Genomic DNA, 24,959 nt, shown 5'->3' on the forward strand with positions numbered 1-24,959 from the left:
CCTATACTTCAGTTTCACAAATAATGGGAACTAGACTCATTACCACTTCTTTAATGTATCTTCCCACTAGTTGTTTTCCTTCGGAATGAGTCACTTGTCTCCAAGTCTCTTGAGAATATATTCTTACTCCCTCAGCAACATAATATCTGATAATAAATCAAACAACATTCATTATTAATAACCAAAGCTTATAATATATAGATGATACTGTTATAAGTCCCTGGGATTTTACATTAAAAGTAATATTTATTTTTAATGAAGTCCCATAGTTATAGTCCAGAGGACCGAATCATTACAAAACAGTATCAATGCGGAAGCTATTACTTAGGCTGAAAAAATGTAAATTTGTAAAGTCGGACTGGGCATGCACACACACCAGATCACCTCTGGGAGAAGAGAGTCTATGAAAAAATATTCTGATATTATTACGCATTTCAGTCACATGAGATTTTTCACATTACACGAACTCTACGACGTAACCAAATGTAGCATTTCAGGTTATTTTACGTTACTGATTGTTGAATAAAAATAATTGATAATAAATCACTGTTTCTTAATTTGTAGAATATCAATAAAAGCATCATTTAATGAAGTAAGAAAAATAATTAAATGATTATTCAATGATAATAAAATATTTCTTGTCATAACTTATTATATTAAAAATCAAAATGTGACATGTGATTACAATAGTTTAGAGACTCCTTTTTTTTATGACTCTAACTTTGATCAACAAAAATTATAGAGATTCACTGACGTGAAGTCAGTATTGGACTCACCTATTTAGACACATTCTTGGCAAAAGGGACGGATAAAATTTCTCTCTAGCTTCTTGAGCTGGCAGATTCAAAAGAAACTTCCGAGTGGCAACTGAGGCTGCTAGTCTAACCTGGAAAAAACAATAACACACTAATTGATGAGCTCGTTTGTTGAGTAAATCAAAAACTAAACAACAATGAGCTCGTAATAGACACACACATCGACTATCTGATCTGTCAACAATTATACTTAAAATACAGCCATCTTTTAAAAATCAATTAACAATTGAATATACATATAAAGATGGTGAATACACCTCCATGTCAAGATGAGCAGAGAAAGAAGAAATAACAAAAAAGATAAAGAAAAAGATCGAGTTCTACTAGCCCCAGAATCTTGACTCTGAGTACACGGACCCTGATGGAACCGAAGCAACAGAAGTGGGTATGCTGAGTCGGAAACTTTAAACGTTCCAAACAGTATTTAAGGGTAAGCTAGACTCGACCATTTTACATCAGGCAAAATCAATAATCACCACCTGAGAATATATGCAAATTACTAGTTTGAACTAGTTTTATGCAAATTCTTTATAGCAATGATTTCAAATCATAAAGTGAACAATATAAATGCAAAATAAACTATTAAATTAATAAACAATCTTACCTGACTCCAGTTATCTGCAAGTCCATTGGATAAATGTTGAGTAAACTGTTCCCCAAAGTAGATCATTGGGTTACTATCTTCTCCAGAAATTTCCATCGACTCCTCATTATCTAGAACACAAACTTAAATTAATTATTAATTTAAAATGTAAAAATAAATTAAAGTATCAAAAATAATTGTTTTCTAATTTGCAAGAACTGCTTGATTGAATTGAAGAATTTGCTTGAATGAATACTAAAGCAAAAGTAAAACCAAAGCTACATATTTTTGTAGTGCCAATTACTAAAGAAAAATATATTTAATTTAAACTATTATTAATATTTAAATAATTAAAAATTACATGATTTCCTACTTATATTTGAAAATACTGTCTGTAGGAAAATTATATTAGAAATTGACAATAATTATTAAAACCGCTGTGTTTCAATCATAAAGCAAAATATATTGACATTAACAATACTAGTCTTTCATATCATCTCATCCGCCCACACACATAATTATTTTATGTTCGTTGTCAACGCATCACGTACAAAAGAGCTTTTATGCTGTATTGAAATAAGACACGCAAGTTATAATAGAATAGATAGAAAGATAAAACTCAGTAACAAAAGTTTGTCAATGTCAAGGATGTTGAGGTAATTATGAAGAGTTTCAGTCTTGGATGGATTTCTTTTCTATGCTGACAATTCAACATGTCTACAGTGGACGCACATTCAGTACCCAACAAAGTTTCTTTCTAATAGGGATGTCCCCTTAAGCGTGGTTCCCACTAGCGACGCAACGCAAGGACGTAACGCAACGCAAGTGAATTGACCAATCACAAGCGATGGCTTATTCGCTTGTGATTGCTAACTGTCTATAACTTCGCTTGTCATTGGTTAAAACGCTTGCGTTGCGTTTACGTCCTTGCGTTACGTTCTAGTGGGAACCAAGCTTTAATAGGAGTTGGCCAGAGTCTTAAAACACATAATTGGGGCCCATATATTTTCCCTTTTTACGAGAAAGGGTCCTGCTAATAGGGATGTCCCCTTAATAGGAGTTAGCCACAGTCCTTAAACATATATATTGGGGGCCATATATTTCCTCTTGTCCTTTTCACATGAAAGGAACCTACTATGTCCCCTTAATAGGATGGATTCTACTGTAATTTAATGTTGTTTGCTTTCTGAATATGTATTTCTTTTTATACGTCTGCATCAAGGATAATTAATTAGTTAATTGGACCTGCTACTTTGCCTAATTTGTTCTGTAAGTCAGGGGTTATTTAAGGATAATCATACGAAAATTCCTCCCCTCTCCTCCCTCCAAATCCCACCCTTGACCTCGTTTCTCCCATTTTTACGTACGGTCATTGACTTCTGTGCAGCTGACAAAAGCAGCACACACTTGAAATCCAGTCTCTCTAACAAAACGATTTGTGTGAACAAGCGCCTGGAATATCAAGTCTAGTAGATCTTGGTTTATCTGTGATGCAAAGTGTATTCCACAACCTTCGACCACACATTGCAGACATCTAAGATAAACACAAAATACGTATTAAAGCTCAGCTACAGGCAAGAATTTCTAATATAATATTTGAGTAAATGTACATTAAAAATGCGTTACAGAAAACATGAGAAAAGAATATAAATCAGAAAATAACAAAAAGTGCCAACAAAAATTGATAGGAATACAGTGGATTTTTGACAGACACACAAAATAAACACACAAACACACAAAATATGAAACAAGGAAAAACTATTGATCGATAATAATTGGTATGAAAAATAAATAGAAATGTTTTGTCTGCACAATACTGCAAGATAAGTGAAGCTCTACAAACTAGTTTTGACAAAAGTGTGGTGCCCAAATATGGTAGTGATATGACATCATCGTGTCCATATATACATCACATTTTTTTGTCACATAAAGTTTGTTAGTGTAGACAGAGCTTTAGTTACTTACTTCATCCATGTTTCAAGATTTTTCCAACCAGCGGTGTCATGAAATATTTGTTCTGCCGATGTCCCCGCCAATGACCCTCCATTTTCCTAAAAATCAAACATTCAAGCTGTTTAAATATATAAAGACATATGAAATGAATTTGTTGTCAGGATTCTGTCCAATATGCGACTTTCTCTGCATGCGAGTAATACTGTACCGAACCAGATTTGTACCAATAGGATTGCCTTTTCCATCATTGATGGACATTTGCTTGTAATTCTAAACCTCCAAGTCTCCCAAGTTTGCTGATATTTCGAGTAATCTGGTATACAAATTGTATGTATGTGAACTTTATATATATTTCCAATATTTAAATAAAATTCTTGGAAAATCATACCCACTTTCCAATTTACAATAATTTCTATTTGGGTGGACAAAAAACAGTATCACATGCCAGACAGACAGACAATAAAATAAAGTACCTCATTGGATGCTGTCAGTTTGTTGGCCAATGTCTCAGCTTGTCTTTTTTCTTCAACATCAGATTCCGTCAATGAAATTCTTTCCAAGTTTTTCCTGATGCCGTCTGTAACGAGGTCTTTTGAAGACACATATGTCTCCACACCAAATCTTTTGCACAAACTACCAAGAACTTCTCCTAAAAAGATAAACCTTGCATGATTTCAAAATATTGTGAACCGTACAAGAAGTAGAGGCTTTGAAACCATGTGGTAGATTGGAATGAGCTTATAGGCTAAAGGCCAATTTACACAGATGAGCGGTATCGTAAGCGGTAAAGTTGAAAACAAAAATATAGTCCTAATGAATCTATTGTTACTTTTTTGTTTCATTTTTTATTCTGTTTACACAAAACGCGAAGTGGATAGGCGGTTGAGCGGAAAAAAAGCTCATTATAGATACAGATTCTATGAGAACAGGCATGCGGTTTTCCGCTTACCGTTACTACTAGTCTATTGTAAATTGGCCTTAACATGTATTTTTTTCAGTTCTCGCATTACAAAGAGAAATGATGACAGTGGTACATTGGGCTGTGCCCATGTGAGGGTGCACTTGGTGGATGGATTAGTGCATTATGGTAGAGATGCTCTAGGAACCTTTAACTTTTTTGTATCAAAGCCTTCTCAGGTACATATAAGCCCACTATCAGGTATACTATACTGTACTGTAAGCTCACTACTACTTTGTTAATTTTTTGTTCAAATTTTGGCTCAGCATGTGGACAATAAATTTAAAGATCTTATGTATAAAAATATGCAGTTAATAGCTAGGAATAACCTATTTGAAGCTAGCCATAAATAGTTAGTTAAATTAGAAAACTATACAAGTTTATTATTTCTGTTCAAAACTACAGGTATGACATTTTGTATTGATCAATATTACAATACTGTAAGATATGAAATTCCATTTTTTAGATCAGTTTTCTTTATTATGACCCAAAGTAGCGATATTGCATTCAGTAAATGTCAAGCATCTTATCACTGGTAAAAACATCAATATTGACTATATTTTATCTTCTTCAATTAAATATCAACAATCAAATTATTGATTCTTCCAAATGTCATGGGTTATAAGATTCGGTTTCCATGGTTGTAAGACTAGAGAAACTAAATTAGAACAAATTATTAAATTATGATGTTGTTCATCTCAATTTTTCATCTCAATTCCAATCATTCTCAATACCTCATAACACCTCTAATTCTAGGGCTGTTTTCAACATTCTCAGTACATTTTTCATTATCAATTCCATCATTTAGTTTAGTACTGTAGCAATATGGATCTGATCAAACTTTGTACTTTACATTGGTTTAATTTAATGTTATTATATATAATGACCTATGACACTTGCCCTACAATTGTATAAAATAATAATACAAATATTACTCTGCTTAAAAGCTTTGCTTATTTTGAGTTCCCTTCTCCATAACTTTTGTACTGTACTTGTACTATTTTAAAATCTTATGGAATAAAAGTTGATTTGATTAAATAAACAATTGTTTTTGTGGTAGAGGGGGTGGGGGTTATGTTAAAAGTACATTTATTTAGACCACCGCTCGAAAGTGTAATTCCATGGGATACAATTCTCATCAGCTTTTGAAAATGTTATTTGGCACACCGCAATTATTATTAAAAGTATTTTCCAATGACCGCCAAAGTACTGTCAATATTGCAACTAAGGAGTCAAATTATATCTAATAAGCAAAAGTCAAATAGAACTAGTCTAGTAAAAGGAAAAAAAGACTATAATACAGGCATAAAGATTAATTGGTTTTGATACTTGAGTTTATCACACAATACTACTGTAGGATCTATTCTTAGAATCCAATAAATTTGTATACATGTTATGAAAAAAAGTTAATTAAAAAGTAAACTAACAATAACATTATTAGGCTTGAAATTGTACACTGCTCAATGTGTCATGGTTACCATGGGATACGAGGATAAGAATACAAGTTTTAATAGACCCATTGAATAAGCACTTTAGAATCTACAGTTACAGGCAATAAACATAAGATTGCGATATTAATTTATCTTTACAAAATTAAATTAGTGCGTTATAACAATGACTGTGCACCATTCTGCAGAACTATTGACGCTAATTTACTTTCTCGAGCTTTACAAAAAAAATGCACCCATTGTGCAAGAGTGTTCAGCAATCCGGGTTGTGAAACTTGCGTCAGAATATCAAGCTTTATGTGGTGTATGCTAAATACACAAACCAACAGTGGTGTTGGTAGTCTATGAGTGCCGCTTACCTGGATAAACCAACATAAGCCTCTCTCTCCGACGAGAGGTAAACATTACGAAAAGAAGAACATTAATAACATTAATTTTCCCACACCCCCGTCGGATAATGGACCAGTCCGCCACCAGTACGCCCTCAAGTGAGACACGCCCACTTATCATCGTCATCATTTCTCAAGACCACTTGCCTGAGGGGACGGTAGGGAGGGCGTTTATCCAGGTAAGCGGCACTCATAGACTACCAACACCACTGTTGGTTTGTGTAGTCTATATCGTGCCTAGCTTACCTGGATAAACCAACATAAGCCAGTGTAGCACCGGACTAGAGTCTAGTCGGAGGCGGGAGGCAAGGTAAACATTCTTATACGTACCTAGTGTCTGGGCTTCAAGATTGAAGCCGCCACCGAAGACTGGTGAGTGGAGGTATCCGACAGGTAGTGGGATGTGAAGGTGGACTGCGATCGCCACCATGCCGCTTGCAGGATGTCAGGGAGAGGCACCCCAGCAAACAGCGCCCATGAAGCGGCTATGCCACGCACTTGGTGCATATGTGCCGGAGGAGGCGTATTTGTGGAGTCGTAGCCAGCCCGGATGGCTGCCACGACCCAGTTTGCAAGTGTCGACCGCGCAGCCGGTCGAAAAGGTGACACTGTCGATATGAACAGGTGTGACGCTGAGACCCGAATGGACTCTGTGCGTTTGATGTAGAACTTTAGTGCTCGCACTGGGCACCAAAGTTTGTCTTCCTCAACCCCTGAATAAGCAGCAATGGTGGGAACAAACACAGTCGGCGGCGAGAAGTTCAATGTCTGAGATTTTGCAAGAAAATCTTTCCTAAACACTAGCCGAGCGCCACCCCGTTCAAACCTGACGTGCCCTGGCTCCAGAGATAGAGCGTGCAGTTCACCTCTGCGCTTGCACGAGGCTAGTGCAATCAAAAAGGCAGTTTTGAGAGACAGGTTGTAAAGCGATGCCCTACTCAGGGGCTCGAAGGGTGGGCGCATAAGAGCGGCTAGGACGACATTGACGTCCCAACGTGGAATCAAGGCCTTAGTAGGAGGCCGTTCTCGAAACATCCCGCGAAGCAAACTTGAAATTGCAGGGGATGAAGAGATGGTCGAGCCGTCTTTAAAGGTCGGAATTACTGCACCCAAGGCAGACCGATAGCCGGATACGGTGCGAACCTGCAGACCTGACTCAAACAGGTAATGCAGAAAGGCGCAGACCTGGCCTAAAGTCACTTTCATAGGGTTAGTCTTTTGGCGCTTGCACCATTTGAAAAAATGCTTTAATCGGCTATTGTAGACAGCAAGAGTGGATTCCCGTCGGGATTTCGCCGCGAGGGCGGCCGGGCCATCTGGAATGCCTGAGTCTCTGAAGCGATCCCTGACAATGGCCATACAGTCAGGTCGAGGGATTTGAGGTTCGGTAGGGCAAACCGAGCTCGGCCCTGCATCAGCAAGTCCTTCCGTATCGGAAGACGTAACGGCTGATCGTACAGAAGGCTTAGTAGCAGTGGAAACCACGGCTGCCTGGGCCAATATGGCGCTATTAGTAGGACTCGGCATTGATGGCGCTGAATGTGCGTCAGGACCAGTGGTAGTATTGAAATCGGTGGAAAAGCATATGCCCAAAGGTTGTCCCATGGTATGGACAGGGCATCCACCGCCCACGCATGTGCATCCCGGTATCGACTGCAAAACGTCGGGAGCTGCGTGTTGCCTGACGTCGCAAACAGATCTACATGGGGCCGCCCAAAGTGGTTGAATATTTGGGTGGCGATTATTGGAAGGAGACGCCATTCCGTAGGACGTAAAAATGGGCGGGACAGTGCGTCCGCCACTATGTTCAGACGGCCCGCAATGTGGGCCGCTGATAGTTGGATGTTGTGTTTTATACACCACATTAGCAACGTCCACGTGTGGCAACATAGCGTGGGAGACCGTGTGCCCCCTTGCCTGTTTATGTATGCCACGACGGTTGTGTTGTCGGAATTGACGAGAACATGGCGATTTGCCAGATGGGGAAGAAGAGCCTCCAACGAGCGCTCGACTGCCCAAAGTTCGAGCAGGTTGATGTGGGCGCGCGTCTCCTCGGGCGACCAAAGGCCGGAGACGCGAATGTCTGGAGACGGTATGTGACCGCCCCAGCCTACTTCGGATGCGTCCGTTTCCACACGGACCTCCGGAATTGACCTTTGTATAGGTGTGCCCACAAGTAACCTGTCTTCCACTAGCCACCATTCGAGATGCGAGATAATGAACGCATTCGTTGGAACCACTTTGTATAGAGGGTCCGATTTCGGGCGGTACGCTGCCAGAAGGTGCAGATGTAGAGGCCGCATCCTTAACCGGCAGAACGGAACGAGGGCGACGAAGCTGGCCAGTGACCCTAAGGTGCGTAGCCAGTCGTACGCCGTCGGAGCCTGAGCATTGATAAGATGTAGCACTGCAGTTCTTGCCTTGGCCACACGCTCGATGGATGGGCACGCACGGCCCGTAACCAAATTTATTTGGGCTCCGAGATACAGAGGGTTCTGAGAGGGAAGAAGACATGACTTCTCCTCGTTTATTATGAACCCTGCTTGTTCCGTCACGAGGCGGACAAAGGATAAGCTGCTTAACAGCTGGTCCCTGGACTGGGCCACGATCAACCAATCGTCTAAGTACATGAAAATTCTGATGCCGTGTTGATGAAAGAACGCCGCCAGGGTTCTCACTAGACGAGTAAACACTCGTGGGGCCGTTGAGAGGCCGAACGGCAGAGCAACGAATTGGTATACCTGATCGTGAATGCGGAAGCGCAGCCAACTCTGGTGTTCTTGCGCAATAGGCACGTGAAAGTAGGCGTCTTTCAAGTCTATTGTGGCTGCCCAGTCCCCTCGTCTTAGCCCCAACAGGATAGATGAGATAGTCTCCATCCTGAACCTGCGGGGCCGGATGTACCGCTTGTTCAGACTTTTGAGGTTTAGGATGGGTCGCCAGTCGCCAGATTTTTTCTGGGCGAGGAAAACGGTGGATTCGTGTCCCGGGATCGTAAGGTGTTCTTTTTGAACGTGCACTACGGCTCCTTTCTGGAGCAGTGCTTCGAGGCCCGTCATGAGCGCTTGACTCTTTTTCGGCTCTGACGGAATCCTCGTGTGTCGGGCACCTCCGCTCATTGGAGGGCTCGAAAATTCGATACGATACCCGTGTGTCACGGTGGAGAGTACCCATCTGTCTTTTGTGAGGGTCTCCCAAACCCGTGAAAACCGTTTTAAGCGACCCCCCACCTGCCCGCCCTCGCCTGGAGGGACGGGCGTCCCCGGGCCGTCACCGGCGCTTCACATTATAATAGCGGCGACCACCCCTGTGGGTGGCGCCTCTGCCACCCCTATTTCGCATTCCGCGAGGGGGGTGTGAAGCCTGTCTGGATGTAGAAGCCTGATCTCTTAGCGCAGGCTGAGCCGGTGGCGGCGGGGGAGGCTGCATCTGCTGAGGAGCAGCGGGGACAGGCGGCGGTCGTGCGGCTGTCCTTGGGCGCGAATTGCTGGCCCGGCGTTTTTGCGGGAAGCGCGATCTCGTTTCCCGACGAGCTTCCCTCTCACGAGCCCATTTATCCTCCTTTTGCGAGAAAGAGCCAAAGAACAAGTCCCGCGCCCCGAAGGAGTCAGATGTAGTAAATCTACGGAAATCGGTCGGTGCGATGTCAGTTGCACCCAAGACGTTAATACGACGGGCCGCGGCCGCAGATAAGGAGATCGTTGCCTGTTGATCAACAACCAGGCCCATGATCTGTTGTAGTAAAGCTATCACGTCCGAATCGCCCTGGGGCGGATGTTCTGGATCAGCCAGAAAGGATAGCAAGTACCCGGCCATAGAGGCGGCTCTAAGCGTCTCGCGTGCGGCCCTGTCGACGGACGTGAGGACGTCCTCCGTCCGGGATTCCGAAGGCTTCAAATAGTTAGTCCTGGACGGGTCCAGATTCTGGTCCTCGCGGACCCGCTCCTTCGCTGACTCCGGGACGCTCGGCGCCGCGATGTACAGATCAAATTGTTTCTGCGGCACCGGAAAAGCCGATGATAGGTTATAAGGCATAGGCCTACGTATCTTGGGCTCCTTAGCGATCAGCTCTACCCGTTCCACAAGTTCCGGGTCGAGAGGCGTAACCGGGCACGATGACACCTTCTTAAAGGGCGTGCGCACGCCAAAAGTAGAATACCGCTTAGATGAAGGAGTATGCTTGGGCTCACGATACGTGAAATCGACGCCGAGAAAGGACAGCACGTCGGGGACCGTCCGCATTACTAGCGCCTGCAGACCTTCCTCCCCTGGCCCGGCCTGCTCTCTTAAGCTATCTCTATCATCGTCAGAGAGCGAGACCATCGTCCTGTCACTATCGTAGTCCCTTTGCTGGACGGACGAACCATCGAAAAACGAGGTCTGCTGTGGGCCAACATCAATGTATGGAATATGGGGAGGAGGTCTATTCTGAGAGGGTACCTCAGGCTCATCCCTCGGCAGAGCTCTCACGGCTGCAACAATGGCTTGCAGTAGCGCCGGGGAAACCTCATTCACCCCCGGGACCGCAGAGGCCGCAGCCGAGGCAGGCATATCTGGAAGACTAACTTCCGGCGCAGCGGCAGGAGGGCCTGCCGTATCGGCGGTACTCACCTCCGGGGGTGGTACAGTTTCCGTGCGCTCTCTAGGCTTAGGGAGCGATTTAAACTTGGACGGTGTCCAGCGGACACAAACATCGCACGGCGACAACTCGGAACACGTGCGGCAATTTATGCACTCCAAGTGGCGGTCCCACTTCACGGTAGAGCGGGGACCCCTACATTTAACACACTCCTGCTTAGGCATGGCGAACTAGCAACCTACTTCTACCCACTACCTAATCAAACCACAAAGATGTTCCAGTATTTCTATCCAGGTGGTACCCTGGATAACGGCTTACAACGCTATTAATTTTAACTCTTGGCAACTAGCCAAGAGTAACGATTTTAAACGTATCAAATTACAAGATAACGATCTAGCTACAAAGTGCTACACGTAATGTGATACTACACTTAGCTTCGTTTTCTTTCTATTCTTCTCTTCTAGTCTACTGTAAGTCTTTATTGTTAATTCCTCAGGAATTCCAGGAATGTATTCCAAAGACGTTCGTACACAACGACGTTACGAAAAGAAATGATGACGATGATAAGTGGGCGTGTCTCACTTGAGGGCGTACTGGTGGCGGACTGGTCCATTATCCGACGGGGGTGTGGGAAAATTAATGTTATTAATGTTCTTCTTTTCGTAATGTTTACCTCTCGTCGGAGAGAGAGGCTTATGTTGGTTTATCCAGGTAAGCTAGGCACGATATAGACTAATATGATCTGAATAATGCTATGTTTCCACAGCTATTAAAAAAAAATTGTACTTCTTCTATATTGACAATACAGGAATCGCATGGGGAAAAAATATCCTTCTAGCCAATGGCGAGTAAACATAATGTGATGGTGAGTAAAGCTCGCCTAAAGGCCCATTTACACTAGGACGATAACGATCAGCGATAAATAAACAAATATGCATTGTTCATACATAAAACAAAAGAAATCTAAAAAGTTTTTGTTCTAGAACTATTTAGGAACAATCTATGCTTCCTTTGATGAACATTATATTTTCACACGTCCAATCAAATGACGGCATGATTAGTAAGAGCAATAATATCGTGACAAATGTTTTTGTTTTATTGATCATGACGTCATTTGATTGGATTTTTTAAAACATTATTTTTATCAAAGATAGCATGAATGCGCATTCTATAATTCTAGAACGAAAACCTTTCTAAATTCTTTTGTTTTATGTAAGAAAAATGCATGCTTATCTATTTATTTATCATCGATCATTATCGTCCTAGTGTAAATGGGCCTTAACCCTTGTACTATTCACATCATGCCAACCATGCTGTTTTAAACTATTTTAATTTCCTGAATCCTATTCAATTTTAATAACTAGTCTTTTTTACATATATTTTTTGTGCAATTATGTGTGTGTACATAATATATTATATTGTATATTTATTTATTATTGTACTAATAATTGTCAATCTTCAAGAAGAATTTCTGTTGTTATTTTATGATGATGATGATGGACAAATAAAGCATTTCAGTATTCAGTATGCAGTTCTGACGCTGACACAGCATACTGTAATAAACCTTGCATCCCAATTTTTTTTAAATTTCCCAGTGTGCCACGCATCACACACCAATCGTTTATACTTGATATGATGCCCGTAGTTGTGTCATGAAAACTAAAAGTCCCTGATGTATGCGCAATCTGACGTGAACCTGAACTGGAGCTGGACCAGAGGAGGTTTGAAAGACCTTTATCCTGAACTCAGCTTTGGTCATTTGAAATTTTTCATTTCACAGGACAGGTACAAACATTAAAATTATTAATTAAAACACATTAATTGACATATATTTATTTTTATAAAATAGGTATACGACCTATTATATATAGGCCACTCACAGTAGCCTAATTAACCTTTCTACAAAAATATAAATATTATTATTAATAATATAGGCTATGCCTAGCCTAGGCCTAGGCCTAATTATTCGATACGGGCAACTGTATAATAATACTTTTATTTTAAAGTAATTGTTGAAAATTTTCATATTCTCATCATAAATAATAATTAATATATCAAATATGTTTATTACCTGCACTTAATCTTACACGAGCTTCATTATGATTAAGCAATTCTAAAACGTGCATTTTCAATTCAGTTCCAAAATTCTCAGAGCTCCACTGATTGACCACAATCAACCGGCTTCCCAGCAGAGCTCCCTGTTTTGTCTCCCATGATACACAGTCAGGTTTTTGCAGTAGGCCTATGAAGTCTACTTCCAACTTTTCAATATCATCTGGCTCAGCAGAATTTACAATACTCTTCAGTTCAGCCAAACCTCGGTCTCTTTCTATCTTTTTACTACTACATAACAGTTGCTGTATATCACTTCCTTCCATTATAAGAGTTATTTCTTTGCCTAAGATAACGACAGTGTCTGTAAGCTAGGCCTAGCCTCTAGAGATTAAAATCCACCGTGTGTGTACCGCGAAGAGTTCGAAAACAATCTATACCGCCCTCAATAATAATGAATATGGCGCGCCGTTAATGCCTGCAGCTTCTTTTTTGTCTTTGTTCTCTATCAGTAGCCAGCAACAAACTTTACTTTAAATACATTACTTCTTGTAAATGGTTTCCTAGTCAGTAATTTATTTGTAGGTTAATATGATTTTTGTAAAGAAATATTATTCGGTGTCAAAAATGTTCATACACTTATGGGAGCTGTTTGAGATGTACCAAATTCATCAATTTGCTCAAATGACAAAAATTCCATTTAAAACCACTTCGGAGAGTAGGTATTAACTGCCTTTGGGAAGGTATCTTTCCTAGTAACCAATAAATAACCAATCTTTTTTTAATATGTGGCAATTGCTATTTATTTGTACATGTACACGGTTTGGTGAAACAAAAGATAGGAACAAAACATGATATTTTGAGCATATAAACCCCTTTAGTACGTTAAAATTACATTCTTCACAAGCATTGTCAGTATGTGTCAAAATTAAGCCAAAAATAAATCTGAAAATTAATATTGATGCATCGTAATGGATATTTTAAATCTAATATCAATTACTTCTCATCAAATTGCAAAGCACAACAAGCGACAGATATCACCTCATTTTGTTTCATCTCAATGGATTAATACATAATTGGAAATAACTATCGGCACAGTGTGTATAATTTATTATTTTCTATCGGCACAGTTGACCATGTATCTTAATGTTAAGTTTTTATTGATACAGTTGACCGGGTGCCCAATTCTAAGAGCAAGGCCGACCTTGCCGGATAGAAAACAAGGCATACGGGACACACGGTCGACCGATAACTCGGCAGGAAATATCGGCATGGTTGACAGTGCTGATAAAAAATAATATACGCACAGTTGAACATAATTTAAAATCCTTTTACAATCTCGAATTTTAAAACTGCTTGTATATCGTTGATCTACAGTATTTTTTTTAATGAAATAAACTAAAGTTAGGCGTAATTTTTCTGCTTATTATCTTGCGCTTGACTTTGACACACGTTTTATTCGGTACAAACAATATGCATAATTCAAGTTTAATCAACCATGATCAATATATACCAGTTTGCGAAAAACAAAAACATTATTATTCCCAATAACAAAGGATGACTATTGAAATGTTATTTATTGTCTTGTTGATTATAAACCCTTTTTTATAATTATAACATTTTCTTTTTTTTTAAGTAGGAAACAGCATGTTATACTTCTATTGCACTACCTACTAAAATATATTTAATTGAACGTTTAAACTCAAAAGGATACATAAACTACAGATTTAGACGTACATTCTAGGTTTAATAATACCAGTTAAATCGTATCTTACAATTTACATTCATTTAATAACACTAGACGATTCTCGGTACTGTATGTATTATTTGTCCAGTATCATAGGCAAATTATGTAATACAGTGTCACATACGTATCACATGTGATGTCTGCATCATTTAGACCATATAAGCCTAACTATAACGTAACATGATACAGGTGCCACATGTGATACATATATGACACTGTATCACAGAACCTGCCTATGATACTGACCAAATTATGCCATATCTGGAGATACAGTACAGAGAATCGGATGATAACACAATCTTGGTTATTCAAGCCCTCAGCTCATATAAAACCATCATTTTATTTCATAATTAATCCCATCCCGTTAGCTCTGTACTAAACTCTACTTCAGTTTATTTATAAATCAAAGATATACTTTGCCAAAACTTATAAAAAGAAAACCAGGTATTACAAAAAAAAAAAGAAATTATTTTCACAAAAATACACTCTTATTAATATTCACAATGTAAGCGATGCTTGTCATACAAACAGAAATCAAAATATTATCTCAATTCAATAAATATAGATAATAAATTCAATAACTTAATAAGTTTTGGCTTGGTAACAAAAATCATCCACTACAAAAGTCGCCTCCCTGAAATGGAGAGAACACAGAGGGGGGTACAATATCCACAAAAAAAAATTTTTTTAATTCAGCAACTTTTAGTCAGTGATTGGTTCAAAAGCAACGTATTCATATTCCAGTTAAGCTGTCTACACTATCAAAATAGTTTGACAAAAAAAGTGCCCAAATATGGTAATGATATACCAAAATATGGTAGTGATGCGACATCATCATGTCCATATATGGGTACATTACATAAAGTTTGATAGTGTAGACAGAGCTTTAGAATTTCTATCTATTTGTTCCTAGAAATTTTCGAGTTCATGATGCAGTACAGACTATGCCAATTAAATTCCTAGGCCAACGACTCTTCCATTTTCAAAACGCATACTTAGATCTCTTGCTAGGGCATGGTTTATTTTGTTGAGTTTCAGCCAAGCCTAGGCCAAGTTGTGTAGTACCTCAATTATGTAACAACATTCTATCATAGTGCAAGTACCTAGACCTTGAAAACAGATTTTTAGATAAGCATATTTTCTTTATGTATTGCTAAAACAAAATCAAACTATTCAAAAGATTTTTACGAATCATAATTTCTTAAGCTGACCAAAACTTGCGAATGAACGACTACAATTCTTTTGGGACACTTTCCTATGAATTGAATAAAGTGCTATACATGTTTTACCATATTGGCAAACCCATTATAGGGCCACTTTGTTGGTTTTCCTTTATAAAGGGGTTCTACTGTAAAACCATTAATGGTTATTAATTCTTATCGACGTATACAGAATATTTGGTACGCAAATTTTCAGAGATTAGCAATCAAGCTTCCACAACAAATTTGTTATTCATTAATTAGTATAAAGCATATTTTATCTGGCTCAATATTTGTCAAATACTGTAGCAAAAGATATGTTATTGTTGATAAATTAAATTTTCACAAAGAAACTCTGCCGAGCATATATAATTACCTAAAATGCTATTGAATAAAATTGTTTTGAATAGTCATTTAAAATGCATTATGGGTACATTTGCATTATGGGAACATTTTCACTCAAAAACAGGGTAATAGCAAAAAAAAAAAACCATTTGATTAGACAAGAAAACAATTGGGTGGGACCTATTAAGATGGTGGTATGAAAAGGGTGGATCTATAAAGCATTATGGGAAAAAGAATGTGATTTACTAATAATGATGTTTAATTCCTTGATTAAGATTAAGACATTTTTACCTACTGAAGCTCTTGGGAATGGCATTACAATACATTACACATGAATAATGTGTCCCCATTAAAAAAAAAGCGCTGCCCAAATAGGTGCTTATTATATTATTTATATTCAATGAATGTTACAAAAATGTATATGCAACTTATTATTATTTGTTTGACTATCTCAACTTGGCATTTTGGCATTTTGATGAGCTTTATTTCATATAAATTTTGTACAACCATTTTATGATTATACCTTGCAAATAATATCTTATTGTATTACTTTTTCAAGGGGTTGCGGGTACCAACTTTGGTGCTATGATCCCGAGCCATCTGTGGCTATAAAATAAATTATATAGCTAAAAAAATGCATCATATTCTTAGAAATATATTCAATATTGAAATATATATCCATAACAAACAGTTTTCGTATGTGGATTATTTAAACAAGCGCCCTCGTGAAACTGCCAGGGTGCTGATTCATGCGAGTACTGTACCGTTGCTTAAACGTAGGAGAGCAGTAATCAATGAAGCATAACCTTCCTTCAAGTTAATAAAATTAAGCACAATACCATACAACAAACATAAAGATCTCCCTCCAATGGATGACCACCCCAATTAATGACCACTCCAATTATTGACTTCTCCAATGAGTGACCACTCCAATTAATGACATCTCCAATTAATGATATCTCCAATTAGAGACCATTTTCATGTAGACTACTACCTGAACACAAAATATATCCTAGCCCCTTGTGATTCTAATTACTGCCACTGCTAAAAACCACTAAAATACCAAAGTGGTCCTTTAGGGAGACACGTATTTGTTTCATAAAAACAAAGGATTATACAACGCTTAAAAACTTCCAAATAGACAATATCATACAACAGTCAAAACAATAATTCAATAAAAGTTTGCTTACAATATACAAACAGCATAGTGGTATAGTGCATTTATTATTAATAGTCTATGCTCTTTAGATTTCATATTTCAACTACATCAAACAAAAATCATTGGAAATGAACACAAATAATAAAGCCTGTGAACATCAGCCGAATTTATATTTATTGGACCCAATTCGCCGGGGATGTTCATTATTTTCCTGTTTTTGTTTATCCCACGTGGTACAACCTCATTATTTTCATATTCAATCTGTCCCTAGAGATACTTTTGAACGTGTATTCGTAACTGGTACATCGTTAAAAGTGATTTTAGGACTCTGACGACGTAGAAAGGTACTCCTCTGGACGTTTGTAGTCGTTCAGAGCCCTCACAGTCGATATATCTTGAGGAAGTCCAGATTTTCTTCTCAGTAATGGTTTGGTTTCTTTTTTCTTTTGGCCAATTTGAGCCTGGAAAAGTAGAATAAGAACAAAATATAAGTATTTCTACACATACAGAAGTACCTCTCCTTTGGTACATCCCTATTTAGGGGAAACCTTTAAGTAGAGGACACTTTCTTGGGAAAAATAACTAAGCACTGTGGCCAAATGTCTATGTTATGCCATGTTTATATGTATGTGTGTGTATGTATATCAAAGTATACGTACAGTATGTATGTGTTTTATCTAACCTTTCTGCTTCTGTTTTGAACCTCACTGGGTATCTGATTGTATTGCCTAACAATGCGCGTTCCCTGTAAATCCTGTCATGGTCTATTCGTCTATTTATTCTTTTTACGGTATCTTAATTAATGCAACTAGTTTGTAGTGGGCCTCTTATCACAAGCCCCTTGGGGTTTCCTGGAGGTCCCTTTCATCTTGAAAAATATGTTTTACAAAATATGTTTTGTGTTTTTGTTTGTTTTATGAGATGAAAAAGAGAAATTATGTTATGTTCCTATATATTTAACACTACGACCAGACCTATTCTGGGGACACCCATACTAGTGGGACAATTTTCTGGGATGCAAAGGTGTCCCTTTCTACTGTTAAGTTAAACCAATCACAAATATGCTAAATGGTTTCCACCAAGTTGCTGAAAGCACGGATTAAATTACTTTTAAGTTCATTGGACTATTTTGTGAGTTTTGGGTATTTTTTAAATCATTAGTTAATACTGTAAAACCAGAAACTTCGCGACATGAAACTTTTACGAATCGGTTACATCAGCCATTTTCGCGACATAAAACTTTTGCGAATTTGAAAATGAAGTACATACAGTACTGTAACAAGAAAGTTTCTGGTTTTACAGTATATGATATAAATTGAAAACTTGACAAATAATAGATACCTGTTTATCTACATCTCCTTTCTTCAGAACAACATCGTCATCATCTTCCACCTCCATCTGACTATTGCCACCCGATGGCGAGTTTGAGTTCAGACTCTTGTGAAAATTATGATACTTCAAAGGAGAAAAAAAAGATTTTTATATTAAGTACATTCAAGATATATTGTCCCCCTAAAAAAATAGGGGTTTTTTTTTCAAATTTAATAGTAATAGTTATTCACTGCAAAATGGTCTATTTAAAATCTGATTTATTAATCTTCATTTTTCATGTTTTTGGGGACAATACATCTTTAAACATTAAATTGAATTACAAAACTACGTTGCAAATCGAGAACAATTATACAGAGAACATATTTAGAAGTGTATGTATGAAGTGCAAAATGTGCAAAAAGAAGGAGCAAAGTTAGCTTACTAAAGGATTATTCTTGGCCTTAACTTCAATTTCCAACCAAGCGTCTTCTCTTTGTTTCATAGCTTCTTTTTCCCTGAAAAAAAAAAGGTAATTACAATCAACAGCCACACAAAGTACTGCCTAGGCCTACCTTGGTAAGGACACAGGGAAACAAAATAAAGCACTGCTTATCATAATCATAACACTTCAGAACAACCCCCTGAACTAGTACTTTAAAATCTGGTACTCTTCTCCAAGTACTAAATTCTTGGTGTTCACAACATATAAATCAGCCCCTAATCTTCTCAAATAGTTTACAATGTACCCTTATTGTATGCACACAGGACCATCCAAGGCATGTGGCAAGGAGAGTAAAGTATCTATCCAAAGTCTATTTTATTTGCACACTAATTATTGATAAATATAAAACATACTTTTGCCTTTCCTGCTTGTATACTTGTGTACACTCATCAAACAACTTTTGATTCATTTCCATAAACAGTTTGAGCGCGTTGTAGATTAGACCGTGTATCGTCCTACAAAATAAAAAAACCAAACATTCTATAACTGTCTTTACAAAAATTATGTTAGGTAATTATCTTTTAAAAAAATCATGATGATTAGTGGATCTGTATATGTAACCCAGGTCATACTGGGAATGGTGAAATGCAGTTGTAGGGCAGTGCAAATCAGTGTTAAAATGTACCCAAGAAATAGTAATTTTAGTGGCATGAAACACATTGTAGTAGGTCAAATGTGCTGACCATTACTTAAGATCTGTCTACACTATCAAACTTTATGTAACAAAAAAAATGTTATGTGCTCATATATGGACACGATGAGGACACATCACTACCATATTTGTTTGATTTGAATAAAATTGAAATTTTATAGGGAGTAGAGCTAGATAGGCATGAAGTTGCCTTTTCTTTTCTTCCTTTTTATCCAATTATTTAAATGTTTTAAATATTATATATTATAATGTTATATTTACGTATTTGTTTTAATTTTTGGATGAATAAAGAAAGAAGTCAATATTTGGGCACATTAGGTTTTTTTTGTCAAACTAGTTTGACTAGTGTAGACAGAAATTAATAAATAAGAAAATTTAATGTATGTTGCCATATGGCAGCGAAAATACATGCAACCCCGGTCATTGTACCGGAACAGATGTAAACCAAAGATTTATTCAGGGCATGACAGAGTTTGTTTTTAGTGTTTAAAAGGAAGATGTTTACTTACTTGTTCCAGTGTGCTTTTGAATTGCGGTAGAGTGAAGGAAACATAATGGGTAAAATAACTGTAGCGTTATCACTGATTAAGCTCATTATGTATTCGTTGTTCCAATAGTAGAGTGCCCTCTCTGCTACCTAAAAAAGTATAGATTGACGGTGGTTATTTACTTGGAGAGTGTCAATAACAAAGCATAATGGCATTGTTATTGTTTACGGAAATTCCCACATGAGTCAAACTGTATCATGCTTAATTAAATTTGAAAAATAGAGTTTCTTTCTTTGAGACACCCCTATTAAGAGAACATCTAATACTCTATAAAGGGAACACTTTCATGTGAAATGAACAAAGTGTATTAATATGATAGAAATAGATAATATGAAAAAAAGTACCAACAAAAATGATATATTAATGTTTTGTCATTATGGGGAACCTCGATACAGGGGACACCCCTATTAAAAGGACAGTATGTTGGGTCCTGAAGGTGTCCCCTTAATAGGGGTTCCACTGTAAAACACAAAAATGTTTTCGTACCTGGAAATGAGGACTGGATACACATTTAGCTAATTGTTGGAATAAAGGCTCTTGGATCTTGACAAACTCTGAAGGTTCTATAACATCCAAGATTTCTTCTAATTCATTCAAAAACATAACCTATGGATAAAACAAAAACGCATGATAAAAACGAGCACAAAAAAACATAACCTATTAATAAAACAAAAAGCGCGTGAAAAAAACGACCACAAAAAGGGTATGTAATTTTATATGGTTAAAATGGAATATGTCCGAACAGGTCCAATACATTTTTGGTAGGACCAATTTTCAGCAAGCTAATGATCAATCAGGTTTTTGTCAAACTTCCTATCACTGAATTCATACTGCAAAGGCAACCTTGCAGTTCATTTGGATTGGATACAGTACAATAAGTATAATATGGGATGTTTTCATATGCATCCAACAGCAAGTAAGTTGCCAATTACAGGATGGATAAACGATTTTATAATTTATTGGCTTAAACTAAATCTCATTTGAGGTTTAGGGAGTGGAGTTAAGAGTCATGAGTTACAAGCCTGGCAGAAGGCAAGCATGTTAACCACCAAGCTACAGCTCCACTACTGCACGATTTCCTTGGTAGGCAGGGGATAATAAATAAGTATGTGACTTGCAAATTACAGGATGAACTATAGTGTGCTTATAAACTAAGTCATATTTGGGGCTTAGATAGTGGAAAAGTAGTGAGTTATAACTCTGGAACTAGGTCAGGATTGAACTCTGGAATTAGGTCAGAATTAAACCCTGGAACTAGGACAGATTTGAACTTTGGACCTCGTGATTGGAAGGCAAGCATGTTAACCACCAAGCCACAGCTGCAAACAATTTTTAGGGCCTTAAAAATACACCCAAGAAACAGAATCAACATTACCTCTTTTGGACTGTGTACCTTGGGCCAGAACTTCAACAATCCCTGTATCACCTGAAAAGAAAAATAAATGCAAACAATGACGACTAATTTGTATTTTATTTTATTCGTTTGGCATGCTGGCTCGGGAGTCACATAAGCAGGAAACCCACTGTCAAGGACATGTGGGTCCCTAAAGATGACTTATGATAGCTGTGTGTGACAGTGGTTGTGTGTACTAGTACACTGGGGTAATCTTCTACTTGTCTCAAAAGATGTTAATGTGCACATGAGCCAGACACTCGCACCAGAACCATGGAGCGAGTGAGCCTCGAACCCTTGCCGATATTATGGCTACGTATTACGATTCCACTGTCTTAACCGCTTGGCCACTCACTCGCTATATTATTATGTTCAAATAAACAACATGATCTACAATGAAAGTGAAAGCCAATATCCAATTTGATGGATGAAATGGAGATTGGTCAAATTCAATCCATGGATGATACCAAGCATTTATTTCGCCGTAATTTATATAAAAAAAATAGTCTTCATAAAGTAATAATTTCATGTTTATATCGTCCAAATAAACTCATAATGAATTATGAATAAAATTATAAATAAATAATATAATTAATATTACTTAAAGTAGGGCATTTTAATATATGTAATAAATTATGGAAATGGCAGTATCTTGCGATCATTCTAAATTAAATTATTCAATTCTATCATCCATCATTACAGTCGCTGGAAGATGACGTTCGTTTTAATTAACAGGCCATGTATCTTTCACTAACAAACAGCATGTTCTGTCTTTGTTGATATAATTAGCCTACAATATAGCGAATGCAACATACGATGCATTATTAGCTATAATTCATAGTGAAGGATAGTATATTTTAGAATTCAGGGTCATATCAAAGCCATGTTTTACTACTTTTGCAGCAGAACCATAGACATACTATCAAGAATTAGATGGCAAACAGTAGTCTGGGCTCCAGACGGAGTTTTGTCTTAATATTAGTAAAAATATAAATATTTTTGCACATATGGCGTTTCATACGTGTATTACTTGAGTTTGGATACATACTATCAAGAATTAGATGGCAAACATGGCAAACAGTGAAATGATGTCAACAGGACAAGGACAACTCCTCAAAATGGCCGCTGTATATATTATTTTAGTATATAAAAATATTATAAAATATTAGGAAGAAGTTACTTATTTAGTTACTTACCTTTTCTGTGAGATTTGGGTCTTTTTCTAAAAACTGGACCACACAGTAGGCTAATTGAGGATGATAGACGCTAAGCGACTTGCTTTTATGCAGCGGAATTAATACTCGTAGCAAGAACTGTTTATGCTCTTCTTTCAAGGGTAGGGCAAACCCATTTATGATACTGTGAACAGGGAAAAGAAAATTATACAATTACAATTGTATCCAACAAAAATTTAATTTACAGTATAAATAAATAAAAAATGTTATAAGCAGCAGAAATCAAAATCAATCTATTTTCCAGATAAATTTGTGTTATTATATAAGTTATGCTAGGGTAAAAAAGACTGAACAACCACTAGACGAATTTAAATGTTTCACAGAGAAAAAAAAAAGTTGCGGTACCCTTTCCACAATACAAGCAATAGCGACAATTGTCATTCCCATCGCGATGGACAAACTAAAGTTTCTTTGGATTTAAAAAAAAGTAGCTCTGTAGTCTAAAGCCTGTTTTCCACTAGACGAATTTATTCGCGCAAATCAAATGTTTCAGAGACAAAAACAATTGCGGTACCCTTTCCACAATACACGCAATAGCGACGATTGTCATTTCCATCGCGTGTCTGCTGAGCTGTTCGATTCACATAAGTGTTCATGACTGACGTCATGACTCATTTACATGAGCTCCAATTGGCTGTAAAATTGTTCTCTTCGCAAAAAGTAGAAACAATTCAAACTACCAATTTTGCTGAAGTGAAAATCTCAAGAAACTAGAATTCGTCACAGAAATGAATTTGGAAGATGGAAACATTTGCGTATAGGCCGATGCCTTTGATTCATGGGACAAATTCACTTAGTGGGAAACCTACTTAATGTCATGAAGTTTCACTCAGACACAGAGCGAGATTGTTATGTTCACATTCTATAAAGCCTAGTTTGATATCTTTATTATACAAGAAACAGCGATTGTACGGATCCATATACACAAGAGGTATAAAAACAACCGGAGTTGTCCTAGGAAGGTTTTATATTACATTTATCTTTATTGTTATCTATATTGTTATCTTAATGTTTTGTATGTATTTATCTTTTTGGATGAATAAAAGAACTGTCGATTTGATACTGGAATGTGTATCTTTCCTAGTTATCAATATAAACATACCTTCCAAGTATCTCTAGTAATTCAGCTATACCATTATGATGCTCCGTTTCATAAACAAACCTGCAATTAATACATTAAGAAAAAAACATTAACCATTTTTTTTAGACTTAATCAAAGATCTGTGATGTTCCATTGAAACAACCGACATTAGACGTCCTTAAAATCCTTTTAAAAACAAAGAACGAGTATATAACTGTTGACATTTGGAAAATAATCTGCACAAAAAGATGAATCTGCGATTTCTATTTTGTGACATTAAAAACAAAATTGTCTACCCTTTAGCTGTAAAACATCACTTAAAAGCATGAACTTTGAAAAGAGTATTTTCTAAGTTATTCACCTTCAAGAAAAAAACAACATTAACTAATTAAGACACATTAGTTGCAAGAAATAACATGTTTAGAGTCTATCCACAAATAGATACTAAGTGCCTGTTTAGACCTATGGAGTTATATTTTCCTATTGCATGGTGTACAACTGTATATGTCTGTTTTACCAAGTGCCTGTTTAGACCTATGAAGTTATATTTTCCTATTGCATGGTGTACAACTGTATATGTCTGTTTTACCAAGTGTCTGTTCAGACACAGAGTTATGTTTCCCTATTGCATGGTGTAAAACTGTATATGTCTGTTTTACCAAGTGCCTGTTCAGACATACAGTTAGATATGTTTTCCTATTGCAAGGTGTACAACTGTATATGTCTGTTTTACCAAGTGTCTGTTTAGACACAGAGTTATGTTTTCCTATTGCATGGTGTAAAACTGTATATGTCTGTTTTACCAAGTGTCTGTTCAGACACAGAGTTATGTTTTCCTATTGCATGGTGTAAAACTGTACATGTCTGTTTTACCAAGTGCCTGTTCAGACACAGAGTTATGTTTTCCTATTGCATGGTGTAAAACTGTATATGTCTGTTTTACCAAGTACCTGTTCAGACACATAGTTATGTTTTCCTATTGCATGGTGTAAAACTGTACATGTCTGTTT

The 24,959-nt window shown here is 37.4% G+C and overlaps 3 protein-coding genes and 1 pseudogene across 3 annotated transcripts in view; all 4 read right to left on the reverse strand.

The window, feature by feature from the left end:
• LOC144852148 (uncharacterized) overlaps nucleotides 1-13,171 on the reverse strand; it is an 83,994-nt gene extending 70,823 nt beyond the window's left edge. The window contains exons 1-7 of the mRNA XM_078709893.1: nucleotides 12,797-13,171; nucleotides 3,825-4,000; nucleotides 3,364-3,449; nucleotides 2,766-2,932; nucleotides 1,420-1,529; nucleotides 777-886; nucleotides 44-146 (exon numbers count right to left, since the gene is read on the reverse strand). Coding sequence (XP_078566019.1) covers nucleotides 44-146; nucleotides 777-886; nucleotides 1,420-1,529; nucleotides 2,766-2,932; nucleotides 3,364-3,449; nucleotides 3,825-4,000; nucleotides 12,797-13,103 — 1,059 coding nt within the window. The 5' untranslated portion in view covers nucleotides 13,104-13,171. The remainder of the gene's footprint in view (nucleotides 1-43; nucleotides 147-776; nucleotides 887-1,419; nucleotides 1,530-2,765; nucleotides 2,933-3,363; nucleotides 3,450-3,824; nucleotides 4,001-12,796) is intronic.
• On the reverse strand, nucleotides 7,345-9,273 carry LOC144852286 (uncharacterized; annotated as a pseudogene).
• Nucleotides 9,410-10,955, reverse strand: LOC144852153 (uncharacterized). The gene has a single exon (XM_078709899.1). The coding sequence runs from the start codon at nucleotides 10,947-10,949 to the stop codon at nucleotides 9,417-9,419; it is 1,533 nt and encodes a 510-aa protein (XP_078566025.1). The 5' UTR covers nucleotides 10,950-10,955; the 3' UTR covers nucleotides 9,410-9,416.
• Nucleotides 13,172-17,262: 4,091 nt separating the features above from the next.
• The window catches only part of LOC144852149 (serine/threonine-protein phosphatase 2A 56 kDa regulatory subunit gamma isoform-like), a 30,682-nt gene continuing 22,985 nt past the window's right edge, over nucleotides 17,263-24,959 (reverse strand). Inside the window, exons 8-16 of the mRNA XM_078709895.1 lie at nucleotides 23,971-24,030; nucleotides 22,830-22,992; nucleotides 21,616-21,666; nucleotides 20,727-20,846; nucleotides 20,202-20,329; nucleotides 19,394-19,495; nucleotides 18,981-19,053; nucleotides 18,569-18,682; nucleotides 17,263-17,688 (exon numbers count right to left, since the gene is read on the reverse strand). Of these exons, the coding sequence (XP_078566021.1) occupies nucleotides 17,548-17,688; nucleotides 18,569-18,682; nucleotides 18,981-19,053; nucleotides 19,394-19,495; nucleotides 20,202-20,329; nucleotides 20,727-20,846; nucleotides 21,616-21,666; nucleotides 22,830-22,992; nucleotides 23,971-24,030 (952 nt within the window). The 3' untranslated portion in view covers nucleotides 17,263-17,547. The remainder of the gene's footprint in view (nucleotides 17,689-18,568; nucleotides 18,683-18,980; nucleotides 19,054-19,393; nucleotides 19,496-20,201; nucleotides 20,330-20,726; nucleotides 20,847-21,615; nucleotides 21,667-22,829; nucleotides 22,993-23,970; nucleotides 24,031-24,959) is intronic.

The sequence above is a fragment of the Antedon bifida genome, chromosome 9 (genome assembly GCF_963402885.1).
Source record: "Antedon bifida chromosome 9, ecAntBifi1.1, whole genome shotgun sequence".
Lineage (NCBI taxonomy): Eukaryota > Metazoa > Echinodermata > Crinoidea > Comatulida > Antedonidae > Antedon > Antedon bifida.